The following is a 19979-nucleotide window of genomic DNA, read 5'->3' as shown; positions in this document are numbered from 1 at the left end:
GTCGTTCCCGCTGTGTTCCCAGAAGTATTTCGGATTATTATTGCCTCTCAGCTGCTCTCTTCCTCTCTCCACAGTGTGTGGCTCTCGTCTAGCCCTCAGTGCTACTACTGCTCTGCTTATGTGGAAGGGGAGCACGAGCAGAATCAGCCCTCCTCGCAGTCAGCTGTAGTAAACAACTGCGTGGGGTCACTCCATCTTCCTTCCCTCTTTCTCTCACCGCACACATTTGGCAACAGACGCAGTAACCCTTTCCTTTCCGCCTGGCTTGCAGAGCTCCCTGTGGCATGCGGGAGGCGCTGCTCCCCATCCACACCGCGTGGAGCACCGCAGCCTGAATCCCTTACTGGCCAAGGTGTGCTGCTGTGTTTCAGCTAAGCTGCAGCTGGCAAAGGGAAAACACCGGCCCTTCCAAGGGGCTGAGGTTGTGCCAGTTTTGCTGCTCGCAGCCCCTTTGCTTCTGCCCCACAAACTGGATTTGCTGGAGCTCCTGGGGAAAGCAAGCAGGGAGTGAGCAGGCCTGAGAAACGATGAAATGCTGCCAAGGAGATTTAAAACACTTACGGCTTGAACCGTGCCTCTGTATATCCACAGGCAGCATGGGCTTGTCACGGGGCTGTGATGTGTTATTGCCGTCCCCGCTCCATCCAGAGAGAATTTCTGCCAAGCAAATATGTCTGAGGCTCTCCGGAGGATTAAGCAGGGAAGGTAACAGCGCTGACTGATAACAGCTTTGATTTCCTGGGTGGCAGAAACCCACTGCCCAGCACAGGGCAGCGACAGGAAACCCACCCTGCCAGAGAATCCTGGGCTATACACAGCACACACTGGGCACACGTTTCACTTGTAAACACGGCGTGTTTTGGTGCAGCCAGCAGTTTTATCACAAACCCAGAATCTTCCTTTCGATTATTTTTCTTTCTGTCGCTCCTCCTTAGTTTCTTAAATTGCATAATTAACTATTCTCTTCCTCTTTAGAGAAAGGGTACCATGGCAACGAGGCAGTGAACCTCCTTCGTGGGGCTGAGTGACATGCAGCAGGTTTTGAAAGAAATCAGTCTGCTTAGAAGAGCCTGGTGAGTTGCATTTGACAGAAGAGAATAAAATAAGACTTGGATGAATCCCCTCCCTTACTCCGACTGCCTGAATTTGAACAGAGAGGTTATCTTGCAGGGAAGTTCCCCGAGCTGTCACAGCTTTGACAGCAAGGCAGAGAGGTTCTTCCATACCTGTGTGACAGACTAGACAAGCTTCCCCCTTGCTCCAAAACATGGCCGAGCTTCTGGTGACTTCATGCTACTCTTTTTAAGGAGAATAGGCCACGTCTGCGACAAACCACATTTAATCTGAGTGTTTTGGGCAGCCAGGTGGGGGAGGCAGCCATGAACACAGATGTGCCTTAGAGCAAGGCCGTCCTGCTTCCTGCTGAGTCCTGACAAAGAAGCACCAGCTGCTGGCAGGTTTGGCAGCGCGGCGTGGCACAGGGCACACGCAGAAATCCAAACACGAGCGTGCTCTGCCACCAGCTGCTTGTGGCAGCGACACAGCGGAAGCGCCCGTGTTGGATCAATACGAGGGAAGGGGTTGAAAAACAAGATCGGGAAGAAATCTGTGGTCCTGTTGAAATTCAGGGAAGAGTAGGTGGATGACTCAAGAGTCAAATAGCAGCTACAATAAATCTTTGGCTCATCCAGACTTAGAATCAAGGCTGTGCCCTTTATAAAGGCTGCTTCTGAACACCCCTGGCTTCTGAGCCTTTGTGAGCGTTTGATGAACTCCACCAATGCACCACCTCTGCTTACACAGCGGGACGTTTCACCTGCCTATCTGCTCCACTTGCTGCTGGTACCTATCCCTATTTGCTTCCTCCATGTCACATCTATTTTGCACTTTCCAGAAGAGTTAACACTCTTTTCACTCTTTTCAGCGGCCAGATCTGTACAATACCAAGCCACACTTGCCTTCCAGCCCCCCAGTTCCACATACCCTCCCCGAGCTCTCCAGCACAGTGCCTCATTTTTACAGCTTTTCACTGGTTGGATTTTCCACCCCCTTTTTCTCCTGCCCTGGTGGAGCAGCCCAAAACCACATCCCAGCTCGAGGCTCGCTCTGAGCTGTTAATTCTGCAGCAAACCCCAGGTTTCTGGGGCAGTTGTCGGTGCTGTGGGAGCGCACGGCTACACAAAGCCAGCTTCCCTTCCTTGTGCTAGGGCTCAGCTGCTCCTCCCTGCACACGCTGCACGGTGAAAGAAGTCTTTAAACCTTCTATTGTTGTTCCTCTAGCAGGGAATTAATAGACACCAATAGCACTTAATGATTTCCTTACTCTTCAGATGAAACTATTAATTAAAGGCCTGGTTTTAGTCAGCCACTGGCATTTACCAGTTTTAATTGCTTTTCTTGGCGCCTGGGTGGAATACCGTGTTCCACTGGCTCATTCCTCCTGAGCAGCAATTACTTGAGTAGCGTGGCCACAGCGTTAGCACCCTCATTAGGGTCACATCCTCTCCCTTCGGGCTTCCCTATTGCTTTGGGACATTCTTCTCTCCCTTCCTTCCTCTTCCTCCTAACCTTTGACTCCTTAACTCTCAGAAAATTTTGTTGTTGCTGTTGTTTTGTTTTAATCCCACCCTGAAAACAAGCTCAGAAGCTGCTACTGACTGCAAAACTCCATCCAGGTTCAACCATGGCCTTTCTGGGTGTTTGCCCTCTATTTTAACACACCCACAGCCCTTTCCCCATCACATAGGGGATGACACACAAAACACTATTCTGGCCAGCAGATAAGATGCTCTGAGCTGTCTGCCCTTTAACAAGCACCTTGGAGACTGAGTCTAACTCAGTTACCTGTCCCTTGGACACGGATGACACCTGGTGGCTTGGAAGAAACAGCCCCCAGACTTATCCCTAAGAGCATACATGTATTATTTGGGAAAGAGCAGCTCTTCCCCTAACCCCCACAGCAAGGGCTTGCTAGCTAGCGCACAGCTTTATCCGCTGAACTGCTGATTTACTATTTCCTCCATGAGCCTCAGTGGCAAGGAGTCAGGCAGCCAATTCCAATCCCTTTGTGAGATTCAATTAAGCCATTAATTAAGCGATGTCAGTGTCCTCTAACGGCTGGCTGTACACAAGCGGGTGAGGAGAAGGGGACAGACCCTGCAGCGCTACGAACCTGTGGCCGCAGGGGTGGCTCACCGCAGCCCAGCTGCCAGGGCCACGTGCACGGGTTCTGACGCTTTCCCTCTGTGCACGAATACCTGGCTGCAGATCCGCATGAGGCAGGTCCCCAGCTGGGTGTTTATAACCCCAAAACGCCCCTCGGGAGCCTGTGAGAGCTCAGGGTTCAAGCCAGGCTGTGTTTGGCACTCAGACTTGGGCAGATAATCACGCCCCGCGTCCCCGCGCAGCCGCCCCTCCAGCCTCAGCCCCTGACCTCTCAGACCAAGCAGAGATCAAGGACCCTCAGGTTGTTTTTGTGCTTTTCCGCCGTCCTCCTTTCCCCTCGAGAGGCATTAACGGATGCTCAACAGCGGTGGGAACCGCTCAGGGGTTTTATTAATGAACTGCCTAATAGCATCCAAGTCCCCGGGCTGACGGTGAAGGGTCCTCTCAGGGAGCTGCAGAGGGGAGCCAAACCTTGCTCCTATTTCCTTATTTTTTTTTATTTTTTTTTTTGAAACCACTCACACCTCCTCCGCCGTGCCCTCCCGGCTCCCCTTCTGCTCCTGCCACTTCTCGGGGTCTTTTTGTTCCTTTGGAGTTCACAGCTCACCTCCTACACCCCTCATCTGATTGCCCGAGGCTGCGCACAGCGCCGGGACCTGGACCAAAACCTCTCTGCAGCCGGGGAGCCCCAGCGGCCACCCCCAGAGCCCCACTTGCAGCACGATGCGCTCCTCAGGGCCTGCACTCAGTCACTTTAAAGACAGCACCAAAATCATCCCAGCACCATATTTAAAAACTGCTCCCAAGCCTCCCCAAGCAGCAACGACAGCCCTCAAAACCTTCCTTCCCCTCCTGAAGCACCATCCTCGGTGCTTCACCACTTCATGGTTCACTTGGCAAAGCCAAACTCGCAGCCACACCACCAAACACTCCGGCTTTCAGCCCCTTTTCCTCCGCCTGCTCCTCTGTGCAGGAGCACAACGGCTTTCCCACCGCACACAGGGCTTCAGCTAACAAATAAAACGCAGCCGGGCAGGAGAAAGATTCACATTCGCCCCCCGGCCTCTCAGCAGCAGCCTTTTCAGCAGCTCCCAGGCTGAGGTGGTAAAATACGGCTCCAATCTCTCCACGCAGCAGCCCGCAGGCAGGCAGCTCGCTCTCCTAATTGCCAGGAATGGTCCCCACGTTGCCCCTCGCGAGGGCCTGGGCGCTGCCTTTCATTGTGCTCCTGCTGCATCCACGGCAGAGGTAAATGTCCAATTTCCTGAGCTGTCAGGGCCGAGCACTACCCAACGGCACCGGCACAGGGACAGAGACGGGGCAGCCCCCGGGCTCCTCTGTGCGGCAAGGAAGCCTCAGCACCAGGAGATGCTCCAAAACCAGCTCCTTGCACAGAAATCCCTGCAAGAGGGCAAGCATCGCCGTGCCACGTGTTTGCCCCGTGTTACAGGACACCTCGTTTGGCTGCCAGCTGCCCCTTCTCCCTTCCAAGGGGGGATTTGGGCAGCGCTGAAGGCAGGGCTGCCACGGCGACCCAGCTGTGCGCTGCCACCACTATCAGCACAGCCGATCTGGGCCTTACCCTGACCTCGGGACGAGCTGAAAATACCGGTAATGAAAGCCATCCTTCAAGGCTGGAGAGCTGGGAGTGTGCCAGGGCTGCTCGGGGGCGATGCTGCTGTTTCAGGAGGGGTCCCCAGCACCACTGCGGCTCGTGGCAGGAATCAACCCAGCCGCGGCAGGGCCAGGGTTGCTTGCCAGTGCCCCTCGCCCCTCCGAACTCGCCTTTTGACCCGTTTTCCCCTCGATTCTGGGCGCAGCAAGGCCGTTTCCATGCGGATGGCTGTTTCTCCCCGTTGCCGTAGCGACGCTGGGCCAGAGGTGGGAGGGCGAGCGCCGAAATCTCCCGGTGCTGGCCAAGGGCAGCAGGAACACCTAATCCGGCACCGCTCCACACTGTGCCTCCGAGCAGCGCCCAGCAACGTGCTCCTGGCTCTACAGAGGCTGAATTCAGTGTCAAGAAACTACCGGAGGCTTTGCAGCATTATCCCCAAATTCCCATCGCCTTGTTCCCGTATGATTTTTTGCCTCGGTGGCCAAATGGCAAAACCCCGGACAGACGGCAAGAAGGTGCCCGAGGAAAGGATTTGGCTCCTGGGAGGGAGGAAACGAAGAGACAAGGTAAAAAAATTCCCCCTGCACAAAGCCTACAGGTACACACGATGCCCTCCACCCCCTGCTCAGCAGGCAAGGGCCAGCAAAAATAATAAAAGCCCTTTCACTGTTCCCTTCTCGTGAGGAGTGTTTGGCCAGAAGAGTTTTTCCAGCCACGCTAACAAGGCAGGAAGGTACAGGTGTGCCGGCATGCCAACAGCTATGAGAGCAGTGCAAAAGCAGGCCCACAAAATCCTGTCCCACTGCGTGCCCACAGGACCCAGCTTTCTAATAAAGGTTCAGAGACAGAGGGAAGCTGTCGGGCCACCCGTCCCGCTGCCTCCCAGCCATCGCCATCTCTCTTCTCCAAGTCCTGAGAGATCCTGCAGGAAGAAACGGCAGAAGAGGAACAGGGGACAGAAACAGGACAGACAAATAAAGAGAAATGTATGAACTAAAGCATCCGAAGCGTGATTCTTCCAGCTGGGTCAAGAGACACCAAGGGAAGGAAGCGTAACAGGCACGCCAGCACCTGAGCAAAAGGAGGGGTCGGTAAATAAATAGAGAACATCAGGGAGCTAAATCAGGGGGCAGCCGCTCGGGGCTGGAAGGTGAACCGAGAGGAGTCTTGAGCAGAGACGTGCCGCTAATGGACACACCAGCTTGATTCCATCGGGATCTCTGCGGCTCGCTGCCTAATGCAGTTTATATAACAAATATCGCAAGTGTCCTGCTTTTATATTGTTTTTTTTGAAAGCAGGCAGCACGAGAAGTAACAAAAGATGGGATTCCAGTGCCTGCCAAACGTGGTTTCCAAGCAAAGCATCTCCTTGTCACTTAGTGCCACTCTGAAAAGGCACAGGCTCAAGAGCTTTCTGACATGCTCAAGGTCTCCAAAGGAAAGCATCGGAGGAGTGCAGACACGAAATGGAGGACGGGTTCAAAGGAAAGCAGCTCTCAGGACCACGATGCGGACGGATACAGGAACCCACAGGCACGATGCTGGGTCACTACAGAGCAGCAGCGGGTTGCAGGGGGCTCCCAGACTTTGGGGAGAACCGTTCAGACGCTCCCAACCCCGATCCTCATGGCTGGGAGCAACACACAGCTGGAAATATGAGTGCCTTACCCAATTAAAAGCAAGGGGTAGGTGATGACTTCTGCCAAGCGAGCTGTGTTGGTCAGCTTTCGCCTCTTGATGGTGGAGCAGCAGCAGCAAATGGCCACAAGGCCAGGCAAATGGACTAAAGGAAGAGTCTGAGTACAACTTGGGCTAGTAATACAATAAAAAAAATGGGGAAAAACAACTGCAAGCCAAGTATTCCTCCCCCAGCATTAGCTTCTATAGAGAAGAATTTGAGAAATCTGCAGCAGCCACAGAAATACCCGTGGCAGAACACCCTGAGCACACCAGTACTCCAGAAGCCAAGAAGAGGCAGCAAACCAGCATTGTGTGTGCCTGCACAGTGCAAGGCACGGCCCTCCCAGCCCTTCTCAGCCATGGAATTCTTGGCTACACCCCTGAGATTTTAGGAAAACAAAACCAGTAAGTCAGGCTCTTAAAGCAAATTCTGTTTATTCCAATTTTTTCTTGTGTTGCTAACAAATCTTCATCCTAGCCTAGGAAAAATATCAGGTAGAAAACATCTCCCCTTTCCTCCCACCCTCCCCACCGCACGCTTTTTTTTTTTTTTTAAATAAAGAATCAAAATTTCAAGCATGAGAGACTTTTCTTCCAACACATTTCTGTAATAAAATTAACTCTGTTGTAGATATAAAATGCAGCAGCCACAACCAGAGGATCTGCAACGCTACTCCAAGGCAATTAGTACCCAGAATGAATCAATCGGTTTGTCTGCAAACATAATAAGAAAATACTTAGCACTTACCCAGCACTTTTTATCCATGAATCTCAAAGTGTTTTTTTTACAAAAGCTTAAAATATGGTTTTGGCCTCATTTACAGAGAAGAAAACACCAGCTGGAACAGGAATAGATTTGCCCCCAGTGACAGAACAATTTAATAGCAGAGCTCAGAACAGACCTCTGGTCTCTCAGCCCCAGGTCCAATAATCCATCGTCTGCTGTGCCACGCTCTCTGCTTCACTCGGGATAGCCTGACCCTGGCAAAAGCCCCTACTGCAGAAATGCTGAAGTGCTTTACATTTTTGCCACCTAAAAAAAGATCTAAATGGAGATCTGACAGCCATTTTAACAAGCACTGACGTCCCAGGCCGTGACACCAAGGAGTAAGCCCAGTCTTGGACGGAGCTGCTGAAAGCTTTGGGAAAGAACAGCCTCATACTGAAAGCGTGAACAAACGTGGAAGGGGTGCAGGAAGGAGGTAATTCCACGGTCTACAGTGTGCAAATGATTCTCCATGTGGAGCTTTAATTGAATGTTTGAGGAACAGATCGCAGGATAAAAACCTAAGACCTTGACAAATAGTGTTATTAGGTGGAGAGGAGCCCAGACCCAAAGCACGCGTGGCCTGGCGCCTCCTCTGCCAGCCGTCTTCCGACCTGAAGTCGCTCCTGACAGACCTGAGAAACCAACAGTGCAAACAGCAGGAGAAGAGCAGTGAAATACAGTGCCTTGCCCTAGAACTAAGTTTAGGGGGGCGAGGAGAGGAGAGAAATACCATGAGACCGAGAGTGACAGCTGATTCCAAGGGCCAGGCCACAGCACCTACAGCCCGTTTTGGTCCAAAGATGACACCAACAGGGCCCTCTAAAGCAGGGGTCTCCCATGTACAAGCACCAGATTTCTAAAACCCCCTCTATACCTCCCATGGGATGGCTGCAGCGCCTTCCAGCACACAGTCATAAACCCAGATGTTCATCTACAACCACAAAAACTCCCTATTTAACAGAGGAGGGCAGCCCAGCACCCCCTCCAGCTCACGGGACAGGAAATATTACACCCAGGAGCTTGTTCTAGAGGCAGCACAGACACTGCAGCGGTCCGGTCAGCAGCACGCTGAACATCACGCACCAGCCGGTTGTGCTTTGAAGCCTGCCAATGTCCAAAGGGGTTCTCACAGAGAACAGCGTACCCCACGGGGGGAGGTGAGCAACCTCAGTCAACAAACGCAGCTCTCAACTGCAAACCTGCAGCAACGCGCAGTAATTCAGGTCTCCTCCTTCCTTTCTGGGGGAACCCAAATGCTACTAATCCTCCAGGTCCGTTCTCCAGCACGCAGGAGGTGCCAGCAGCCAGGTCTCTCTCCTCAGCAGCAGAACCTGCAGATGCCCAGCAGGATTTGTCCGTGCTCTGCAGAAAGAAGTCCTCCAACGTGAGCAAGGAGCTGTCATTGCTCCCCACACCTCTCCCAGCCACCCACCTTCCTCCTGTGCCCACCTTTTCATAGGCTACAGACACAGTCAGCTGCACTGGCCCCCTGGTGCTCACACACCACCTTCCACTGAGGGGCTTTACGGCTACTAAGGCACAAAAATTAAGTGACTTGCATAAGAGTCAGGAGCACGCCTCATCTCTCTCGATCCCGGTGATTTCTCACACCTTTTTTGTTTCCTAACCTCTTGCATATTAAACTCACGTGAGTAGATTGTGTGGATGAGAACAGGGTTTCGCTTCCCTATTACCACTGAAGATCCAAACACGGGCAGCTGGATTTTTAACCCTCCCCGTGGCTCCCATCCATTCCCTCCAGGACAGGCCGTTTGTCTTGACAAGGTAGGAAGGGAGCGCTCCACAAACACGTTGCAAAGCTCCGGACTCGCCATCCTCAGACACACAACGGGAGAGCAAACAGACACGCTGCTGGGAAATCACGCGAGGAATCTCAGCTACGCTTTGTTCACCAACAGGAGCAGGGAGCAGCAGCAGCAGCGCTCAGCACGGTGGGGACGCTGCAGTGTGAGCAGAGTCAGAAGAAACATCCCCAGGCCTTCAGCTGCTCGCCTCCCCTCAGCTGAGGCTGAGGGATGCAGGCTGGTAGGAGCTCCCGGGTCAGGTTTCTTGAGACGAGCGATGGTTTGGTTTCCTAGAAGGCGCCAGAGCCCGGCTTTGGTGTGTCTGTGGCAGAGGCCCAGACCCGTGGAGAACACTGCCCCGGCCACGCGCCCCGCTACGTGCAGCTGTGCCTCATGTGGAAGTTCACCACGTACTCCGCGTTGGTGCGCTGCACCGAGATGGCGAAGGGCTCGAAGGGGTGGAAGGTGAACGCAACCAGGCGCCGCACCGTGTGGTTGATGGGTCGCCCCAGGAGTCCCGCCTGGATCTCAAACTTCAGGAGGCCAGAATCACGAGCGTAAAATCTGAAAGGAAGAAAAAGTCCATTAGGGCTGTTCCCGGCTATTGACTTCGCCATCTGGACTCTTCACAGAGACAAGAGCCTCGTTCGGGCTCTGGTATCCTTCAGAGGCAGAGGTCCTCAGCTGGGGGTCTGGCTCTTGGCTAGAGAGGAAAGCCCCTCCCAGAGCAGCTGGCCTCCCGCTGTCTGCAAAGATTTCTTTTAGTGCTATCAGCGAGAAAACTCTGCCCTCGTTTTGGTGGGGTTAGCTGACCAGTTAGCTGGAGTTAGCAGGATCCGATCCTGCTCAGGGGTGAGAGGTTCCACCTTACACCTCAAACAACTCTGCAGGTCCCTTTAGATCTCCAACAACAACAAATCTTTACCAGGATAGCGTGGGTGGGAAGTGCCAGGTGGGCAGCATCCACGAGGCCTCGTGGTAAAGGCAAACAGGAGACGTGTCCTGCTGCTGCCACCAGAAACCTGCCTGCGGGTCCGAGGAAGCTCTTCTGTGCCCCCAAACAGGTGAGCTCAGGAGCACAGCTTCAGCAAGAAGCGAGCAGTGCCGAGGGCATGAGGCAAAGCACTGATGAGACAGACTCATCTAAAAAGCTCTTCCTTTCTCGAACCTTCTCTGCACACGAGCACAGGCTCGCTGTGTAGCAGACATTACACCATCACTCTGCTATTGCTGGGGGATCAGGAGACTCTGTGCTGACCCCACTCTCCCCAGTACTCCGGTGGAGGTTTCAGGGATCTGGTACACCTTCACCAGGCAGCTGAGCTCCAATTGACAGGGCTCAAATCCTCCCTGCAGCTGCCTCAGTTCTTTAGACCATTTTTTTTTCCTCTGCTCTTTCAGTTACGGGAACAGAATTGCCATTTTGCCTCCCAGCCATTTCCTTTTCCACCAGCGCTTTGTGGATGTGGGTATTTTGCATTTTTCCTCTGGTTTCAACTCGGAGAATGCTTTTAATACTAGAGCACATTTCTCTCCCCCCCGTCCTCCCCATGCCAGCAAGCAATACGAAGCACTCTGCTTTCAGCCTGGAAAGAACAGGTGATGGCAGATAGAGGCGATGCTGTTTCAGGAGCAGACACACTCCACGTTTTAACAGCACAGCCTATTGAGATCCTCATGTTCTTCCTGGAGGGCCACTCTCCTCTCCCTTCCTCTGAATCGAAGTGCTAGCCAGCCCTGCCTGAAAATTGCACACAAGAACCCAGCAAGAGAGTCACAATCTTGGTATTTGGCTTTTCAAAAAGCCCTTTCCCTCCTACACAAGGCTGGGTATGTGGAGGGTCATTCTTTAAATAAAGCACAGTCCCTGGTCTGCTCCTCTCTCTCCCCAATTCACAATAATTTACTACTCAAGATGAAGCTCCCTGTAATCTCAAAGATGTGTTCAGTTTGGTATTTTTAAATCTATTTTTAAAAGTGCTCTGCAATCAGAGGCCATTTCCATGGGCTCTCACTCTGGGGATAAATTAGGCACTGCAATATAAAATTGTATGTCAACAGAAACAGCAAGACCAGCCTTTTCAAACTGTATGAAAATGGAAGATTTATCTGCAGACCAATTTTTTTGGTTAAATGGCTCCTTCCTAGCCATCTAGATGGATTTTAGAGACCCCCCGCTAGAGGTAAAGCTGTATTAGAGCCTCTTCCTCCCAAGGCCCACCATTTCACCCACTGAATGTCTCTTCAAGCCTCCTGAAAAGACGCTGGAAGATGGCAGAGATGGGGAACCTAAAGCTCTGCCCTCCCGAGAGCAAACCACCACTGGTCTCTCGAGCAGCCGGAGATGAGGGTTGAACCTACCAGGACACGGGGAGGCTGTAAGGATTAAAGTAAGGATTAAAGGGAGACCACGCACGGAGGTGCTGAAACCGGTGTGTAAAAGGGGTGGAGGCTTTCACATCATGGCCATCCTGCTAGGAAACGACCTACGGATCACAACTGATCCTAACACCCTCGGCTGCTGGAGGGTTTTACACTTCAGCCAGTCGCAGGGCTTAGGTTACAAATCCCGCCGCCCCTCATTTCCAAGCTCTCTAACCTCAACGGGCGGCTGCATGACTTTATTAATCCCTTTGTTTTGCAGGTGAGAAACGCAGCAGCGCGATTTCAGCCGCTGAATGGTTAAGGTTAGCACCTCGCCTTCTCCTTACTTCCCCAAAACCAGCAGCCCCGCCGCTTTCAGACCCTATTCAGGCCCTAATTGACTCTGCACAGCTCCGAGCTTTGAAAGGGCTGGCGCTGAACCGCCGCTCTGCTCAGGGGAGGGAGGAAAGGTGGCACTTGGCTTTGTTTACTACAAAGCCGGTAACTGCAGCAAATGACTGCGGCTCCGCTCCCTTTTGTCTGCAGGAGATGGAAGCAGGTTGGCGCTGCCAGACAACCACTGCCCCGCAAGTTTTCCCAACTCAGACAAGGGGGAAAGGGCAGGCTCTCCGCAGATAGCACGGAGCCGGAGAGTAAAACCAAATTATACAGGCAGGGGGAAAAAAAATATTAATTAAATATACATAATTTGGGAATTGAGAGCGCAGGAATAATCAGAGGTTCCCTGCCACCTGAGTCAGGGCCAGGGAGACATGAAGCCCGGTTTTGATGAAAATAAAGTTGGGAAAGCGGCCAGAACGGTCTCCCTAGGCTGCCGGAGCCCCCAACATGTGGGCAATCGCTAAACAAAGCACTTGGAGATTGAAGGCTCTCTTTGTTTTTAGAGCATAGGTTCATTTCCCTTTTGTGGGACTCTGAGTGGAAGGACTATTCTGCCTGGAGAACTCAGTCCCTTTGATTTGAGCCTTTCAGGCTGGAGAGATGCTGGATTTTTAAGCGCTACTACTTGCAGCCATGGCTGCAGCCAACAAAAAGAAACAGCCGTGGTGTTTCTGCAAGAAGCACTGCAAACCTCCTCATTCTCCAGCCTGGAGTTATTCCTGCTGCCAGCATCGAAGACTCAGACGTAAGAGGCACAGAACAGCTCTTACACCTGGCTAAACTCCCACCACAGAAACTAATTTCCTATAGATCATAGAAAGAAGGGGAGCATGAAGAGGAGTGCAGCTTTCAGGGTGAGAAACGTAAACAAGGCAAGTCTGAAAATAGCAAAATCAATATGAGAAGCATTATGAATAACACCTAACCCGGCTGATATTTTATTCATAGGACAAACCAGCCGATCCTCACCAGCTAACCCTACGTGCTCAAAAGGAATCCCTCCAGCACAGGAAGGCAGGCATCCAGAACCACGTTGGGCTGCAATAAAAGGAGGAACAAGAGCATTCGTATGGAAAAGTCTCAGGCAAGGTAAGAGATCACAAGGAGAGATGCCAAACTTTGTGGGACTACTGAAACAAATGCTCTGCTCTTAGGATGTCAAAAGAGAAAAGCAACTCATCTACTTGGTCTTCCTGCAAATTTGTCACCACATGGTGATTTAGCAGAGGTGATTTAGCTCCTCCCACACTGCTCTCCTCGCACACATCTCCATGGCCCGTTCCGTACCTTATCGGGTGATCGCCGCAGGTCTTGGGACGCTCCATGACTGACACCCACTTGTCGTCATAGCTGAAAAGGGAGAGGTCGAGGTAGGGGCTGCCGCTGTAGGACTGGGCGCTGATGGGGAGCTGGCCCAGCAGCCTCCGCACAGCCTCCGTGTGCCCTCCGTACTTGGCGTTCACAATAGTGTCTTTGAACCTGCAGCAGAACAAGAAGGGTTTACTCACAAAGGCCCTGGGTGAGAGGCACAGCTTAAACAAACTAAGGAGGAAAACCGAGAGAGAAAGAGGAACGGCAGCAGTGTAAGAACCACGACAGTTCCCTTCGAATGGTGCATCACGGTGATTCAACCACCAGCCAGTTCTGGTGACCTTTTCCTCCTCCCTCACCGTTACTGTTTCTGCTCTCAAAGTCCAAACTGAGAAGGACGAGGCTGTGCCTATCCACGAGGCCTGGCCCCAGCTGCTCCACAGCACAGGAAATGAACGGGATCAGAACCAGGGAGAGGTGGATTAGCAGCTTATCAGTCAATCCAAGTTTTACCGTGAAGCCTGTAAACAGCAGCAGCAGAAGCCGGAGGGTTGCACAGTAACAGTTGAGCCCTTAAGGTTGACTTGAGAATCCCCCTCTCTCTAGCCACAGTGAAACACATAAAGGGAGAAACCTGAGACCAGGCAGAACCTTGGAGAGAAGCATAAAGCTCTTCAGAAACAACAGTGTGCTGGAAGTTCTTCCTGGTGGAGAGACTAACGCAGGCTGGATTTCTCTTTCCAAATATAATTTGAACTTTCCACAAGCAAAGGAGAGTCAGATCAGCTGCACAAATGGCAGACACCAGGGACAGTGAAAACCTCCCCCCTAGGCCAGAAACACAGCCAGAAGCCAGCTTGCTGTGCCTACAGCACTGTTACACGTTGCTGCTTAAGCTAAACACTCCTGGTACAGGCTCTTAGAGCCAGGTGGATGAGCAGATTCTCCTCTTTATTTCAGCACAAGGCAGGAATTGTTCTGCAGGTACCTGCAGTAAGCTCTCTCATTCTCTCTTCCCCCCAGGCAATATGGAATTCACGACAGGGAGCTCTAAAAAGTTACAGGCAGCCAACTGCCTTTAACTTATGGGACACGAACCTAAAATCAGCCGAAGCTTCATTCCCCTTAGTGACTGCCAAGTGCTTTGGATGATGTCAAACAAGTCACTAGAAGAACAAAACACCCTGAGTCACATAAAAACATATTCCACAAGAAATAACACACTCTGCCTCATTAAAACCACATCAGACTGTTAAAGCACATTCTAGAAACCTTGGTTATTTTGGTATTTTGCTCGCTTTTCACTACAGCTCTAGGCAGATCAGCTTCCTTCCCCCGAGCAGCGTCTGACGAGAACCACGAGCTGTTTACTGATGTTACAGAACGCAGTTTGCTGCACACTAAATTTAGAGAAGGGCACTTGGCAAAATACATCCAAATAAATGATGTAGCATCTTGATAAAACCTTATCTGCAGGGCTCGAAGCTACCGCTTCAATAACCTCCAGAGGAGTTACTGCTCAAGGAGTGCCAGCCACATCTTGCCCTTAAAATTCCTTTCCCTTCTAAGCACCGAATTGCCACTGCCTTTTCCTTCCTGCACAGATATTGCAAAATACAAGAGCAGCTGCACGAAGCTGCAAGCTGAACCGCCTCCCAGCCAGGCTCTTGCACCCCTCAGGGCCTGAAGGAGCTGCTTTTCTTGGGGTCCTTGGTGTTATTTGATACTAGCCTTCAGCTGGCGGGGGGCAGCGCGTGCCTACACGGTATAAAGCATGCTCCCAGGGGCTCACCGGCGCTGGATCTGCCTGGCAAAGTTGTTGCTGGACGCCGAGCAGGGGAACTGGACCGCCTCGCTGTGCAAGGTGGCATTCCTGAAGAGGTCGCAGAAGTTCTCGAACAGCTCCAGCAGCTCATCCGACGTGTTCTCAAACACGGCGATGACCTCGGTGCTCACCATGTTGTACACGACGAAGAACGAGGGCTGGGGAGAGAGGCAGAGGCAGCGGTTACCCCGGGGGAGAGCTGTCCCTTCCTGCTCCCCAGGTGACATCCCAGACCCTCTCCAAATTTCTCTGCAGTGCAGGAGAATCCCACAGCCCCACGGTAATCCCTTCTGCTACCCAAATGCCTCAGCAGGTCCCAAATGACCCACCTGCTAACTGTGATGTGATTACACATGGAAAAAAACCTGGATGGACTTCCAGTTCTTCCCCCTCGAACTGGATGTCGGTATTTCCCTCTCTCTCTGCCCTCTACCAACTCCAAAATTCTTTCTGAAGTGCCAAATTTAATTTCCATTCCTGCTGACAAACTGATCTCAAACCCATGCTAGCCGGCAACAAATTATTTTTTTTCCTTTATGCAGAGAAACGATTTGCTTCTCCCTTCTTAACACTGCCGCCACACAGAGATGAGCCTTTTCAGCGCGCCGCAGCACTGCCGACAGAGTTGTGCCCTCCAGGTACCCTGCTGGCACAGAAATGAAAGTCTGAGAGGCATTAATGACAGCTTTTTAACATCGGGGCTCCCATGCAAGAAGCCCCAGGCACTGTGCTGCAGACGGGCAGCGTTTTGCAGGAGGAATGAGCCAGAGGCGGGGGGAAAACGTGACATTTGTACCAGCACGGCTGCACCCAGGGGAAGACATCCCCATCCCCTGGGATATTTGATCCTTGGGCATCAGCGGTGCTAATTTCTTGGATAGAAGAGGGCTCAGATCCCGGCACCCCAAATTCAGAGCCTGCCCCTGCTTCGCAGGTAACTAATTCCCCTGCTACATGCACGTATCTGGTAAGTCTCCTGCTCACAAAGGCAATTTGTGAAGGCTTCGCCTCCTGCTCCCGAGCAACGCCCAGCGATGACAGCAGGCGCTGTGCCCACCCCACCCGTCCGTAAATATCACCAGGTTTGTTTGTTTTACGGGCCCAAAACGAGCCCTGCTCACACAATCCGGCCCCCACGCGCTGCAGGAGGAGGTTACTCACTGAACTGCTGCCTGAGGAGAGGGAAGCCCTCCTGAAATAGAGAGAGACAACGCAAGGAGACAGCAGGAGGAGAAACTGGTTACAGCTTTGGAAATCGCAAGGGGTGTCCTGCAGTAAAAAGGTGCCTTTGCCACTTTAACACAGAGGCACCAACAGGCTGCCCTTAACGGCAGGAATCACCCTCGCTGCATTTCAGCAGCACCTGGGACAGGCAAAGCACCCTCACAGCACGCAGGGCAGGAGCTGAGCGCTGCAAGAAGCACCCAGCAAGGCTAAACCACGAGCCTACAACAACAGCCCCCAGGCTACGGATCCACGGCACGCGATTAAAGATCTTGGGAGGCTCGGCGCAGACTTTGGCAACAGAAACAAGCTCCAACAGTGACTTCCTCAGCCTCCCTGGCAGAGAAGCCTAGAACAGGAGCAGCCTGAAATCAGATTAAATTTGTGTTCTTGTCTGATAGAAGAAAGACAAACGGGAGCTTTAGGCATTCCGTGACGAGAGCTTTCCTCAGGAAGCCCTAATAAAGAGCCGAAATGCAGGCAGGTCAGCTCCGCATCTGGAATTAGCTTCTGAAAGCAACAACAAACAAAATGCTTTGTCCTCAGCAGAAAACACACAAACGGCACAAACAAGCCCGAATTCCCATCTAAAAGGGACCTTCAGGTGAAGCGAGTGGAGGACACACTGCAGCAAATCGGGCACAGAAGCCTCGGTGAGCACGGCAGAGAGCCTCAAACCAGCACTGAGGTGAGGTTTAGCCTTGCCCATTCTCTCCCAGAATAACTCCCTCCAAACAAAAACACAATTTTAGAGGAAAATGTGGAGGACAATTCGAGAGGAAAAAGAGGAAGGACTTCTTAGTCATTCTCCGGGGTGAATGAGGCCGAGGGACCTCACAGAGAACGACCACCCGTTTCTGCTGGTGTCTCTCTGCTGAAACTGGCAGAGATGGGGAGGGAGGGACAGGTGTGGAAATAAAAAAAAAAAAAAAAAAAAAAAACGACCTAGAGAACAGATCAGCACTGGAGATTTAAGATTTCTCACTAAATACCATCAAACATTAAAAAAAAAAAGCATAAATTAAAGGAGCAGGCTAGGTTAAGATGTAAAAGACCTGGCTCGGTTTCAGTGTTACTGGGTTTTTACTGGGTTTCTGAGCTAGCAGTGGGGAAAGGACGTTCAACCCACAGGACTGCGAAACGTCTGGAGGGCCTCGGCACTGCCGGGGCTGCATTTGCCCTCCTCTGACTTCTTCAGAACTAAGAGGAAAGGAGAAGCAACTGGGACATGAGCTCGATTTAAGAGCTGCTACCCCAACTGGGAGAGATCATAAATGCTGTTTCTGGTAGAAGCTCGAAAAAGTAAGTAGGCAGAGCAGAGAAAGTAATGCTACTGGGGGAAAATGGAGACCATTATGTTTGAAAACCATGCTGGGAAATACAGGAGAAAAGGGGGAGAGTCTGCAATACAAGCACATTACATGAAATAACAGCTAAAAAATCAGCTGGGGATTTGGGAGGGGAAGAGCATCCACGAGCACAGGGAAGAATCCCTGGAGAAAGGGGACTCAGAAAGCACCTCAGATCTTCTCCCTCTCACTTTGAGTCGAGAAGGATGCAGTGAAATCATGAGAGCCAAAGACAGCGACGTTATTTGATACCAGAGGCGTCAAACGTTCACAAAAGAGCGAAGCAACGGGGTCCTAACAGCTCCTGCACAGAGCATTCAGAGGCTCAGGTAAGGAGTGCAGCTCACAGCACCCGCAGGGGGCAGGCAGTACCTGCGAAGGATCCGTCACCCGCAGCGTGACCACGTCTTCGCTCGTGTACTTGATGAAGAGGTGGTTCTCGTCCAGCAGCTGCATCTTCCACATGCGGAGCTGCCTCAGCTGGTCAAAGTACTGGAAGAACCTCCTCTTGGCGATGGCGCTGCCGTCCTGCTCCGCCCGCCGCCACAGGTACACCAGCAGCCGGTGCTTCAGGGAGTTGATGAAGGGCTCCTTGTAGGGGTTCGCCATCCCCGTCTGCGTGTCCCGCTGCACCTCGGGGTACACGGCGGAGAGGGTGAGCAGGTCGTCCTCGTAGCAGAAGCGCCCGATGGTCCGCACGTCGATGAAAGTCCCCTCGGGGGTGACCTGGAAGACGTGGATGGTCTGCTGCTGCACGGAGAGGATGGCCAGGATGTTCTTGTAGAGGTAGAGCCCCTGGTTGTGTGACAGGATGACCTTGTCGCACTTGAAGGTCCGCGTGTCGCACAGCCTGCCCGTGTGGAGGTCGATGATGTGCAGGGAGTAATCCTCCAGCGGGGAGCGGGGGTTGGGGGTGACCGACTCACTGTTGCGGTAGACCTCGAAGAAGGGCGGGTGGGGCTCCTCGGGCAGGTAGGCGGCCGAGCCCACGATCACGTAGCGGCAGTCGTCGGTGAACAAGCTGCACTCGCGGTTGAGGTGCTCCCCGTTGGAGGCCACGTTGGTGATGTGCAGCAGGACGAAGAAGCGCTCGAAGAGCCGCCCGCGGATGTTGACGGCCCGCTGGTCGTTGCCGTTGGCCAGGATCTCCCCCTCGTAGCCCTGCAGCAGGTCCTCGGCCGCCTGGCAGCCCTGGTACTCGTAGATCTCCAGGGAGGTCTGGTCGGAGGAGAAGGCGATGAAGTAGCGGCCGTCGGGGGAGAACTTGCGCAGGAAGCAGGGCGGCTTCTCCACGTTGACCACGGTGAAGTTGGGGAAGACGTTCTGGTGGAAGACGCGCACCTGGTGCCAGTGGCTGCCGGCTTTGCCCGAGCTGATGCGGCGCCGCTCCAGCCGGTGGATGACGTTCTGGTTCTGGATGCGGCGGGGCCGGATGGTGGGGGCCTCATGGTCCATGGCCAGCGCCCTACCGCATCCTCGCCCCGCCGCCAACCGGGGCACAACGGGGCTGGGTAGGGGGAGCACCGGGAGGGGGTCTGGGGGGGGGACAGGGACAGGGACAGGGACAGGGCCGGGGGGGGGGGGGGCTGAGGAGGGACCGGGGCTGAGAGGGGCACCGGGGGGGGGGGGGGGCGCTGAGGGGGAGGCGGCCACGGGGAGGGCCCAGGGGGGGCAGCGGGGCCCGGCCGCGGGTCTGAGGGGAACCGGGGGGAACCGGAAGGGTCCCGGGGGGTTCCCGGGGGGTCCCGGGGGTCCCGGGCCCGCCTCAGGCCGCGCTCACCGCCGGGCCCGCCGCCGCCGCTCACTCTATGGCCGCCGCCATCTTTCCGCCACGGCGGCGGCCGGAGGGCGACGGCCCCGCTGCCCGCTTCCGCTTCCGGTCGGTGGAGCAGTGAGAAAGGCCCGGGCGGGGTAGAGCGTCCGCGGGGGGAGGCACAGCGCCCCCTGGCGGCGGGAGGAGAGGCCCCATGGCCGGGCAACCCCAAAGCTCTGTACCCCATAACGGGGCACCCCCACAACTCGGCACCCCATAACCCAGCACCCTGATAACCTGGAATCCCCATAAGTGGGCATCCCTAAAGCCCTGCACCCCAGTAACCAAGCACCCCCACAACCCCGCACCCCAATATCTCTACACCCATATATCTCTGCACCCCAATAACCCGGTACCCCAATAACCCGTCACCCCCATAGCCCCGAACCCCAATAGCCACGTACCCCTGCAGCCCTGCACCCCTCTAGCCACGTACCCCTCTAGCCCTGCACCCCTATAACCCCGCACCCCCAAAAGCTGCAGCCCCCTGTGCCCACCCCACACCCCTCATCCTTCACCAGGGGGCTCAGGGGACCCCAAGATCCTTTTGGTGTCCCCTCACTGTGAGCTCCACCGGGAGCGGGGTGCTCCAGGGGGTGCTGGGGCCGTGTCCCCCCCTATGCAACGTGGCACCGATGTGTCCCACCATGTGCCAAC

At 53.7% G+C, this 19979-nt stretch overlaps 1 protein-coding gene across 3 annotated transcripts; it reads right to left on the bottom strand.

Annotated features, from left to right (window-relative positions):
• Positions 1 to 6992: 6992 nt before the first annotated feature.
• On the bottom strand, positions 6993 to 19338 carry DET1 (DET1 partner of COP1 E3 ubiquitin ligase). 3 transcript variants are annotated; one of them, XR_014618759.1, is made up of 5 exons: positions 17882 to 19338; positions 14904 to 15094; positions 13088 to 13279; positions 8679 to 9598; positions 6993 to 8591 (listed from the first exon to the last, which is right to left on the bottom strand). XR_014618759.1 is itself a non-coding variant. In XM_084293567.1 (4 exons), exons 1-4 carry the CDS (start codon positions 18962 to 18964, stop codon positions 9409 to 9411), a joined length of 1656 nt encoding a protein of 551 aa, XP_084149693.1. In that variant the 5' UTR covers positions 18965 to 19338; the 3' UTR covers positions 6993 to 9408. The 3 variants fall into 3 exon arrangements, 1 of the variants encoding a protein (XP_084149693.1); XR_014618760.1 differs by having other exon boundaries at positions 8878 to 9598; XM_084293567.1 differs by having other exon boundaries at positions 6993 to 9598.
• Between the last annotated feature and the right edge of the window lie 641 nt (positions 19339 to 19979).

The sequence above is a fragment of the Netta rufina genome, assembly GCF_964035555.1.
Source record: "Netta rufina genome assembly, chromosome: 11".
In the NCBI taxonomy this organism is placed as follows: domain Eukaryota; kingdom Metazoa; phylum Chordata; class Aves; order Anseriformes; family Anatidae; genus Netta; species Netta rufina.
Note: the sequence above shows the minus strand (reverse complement) of the source record. Positions and strands in the feature narration are given on the sequence as shown.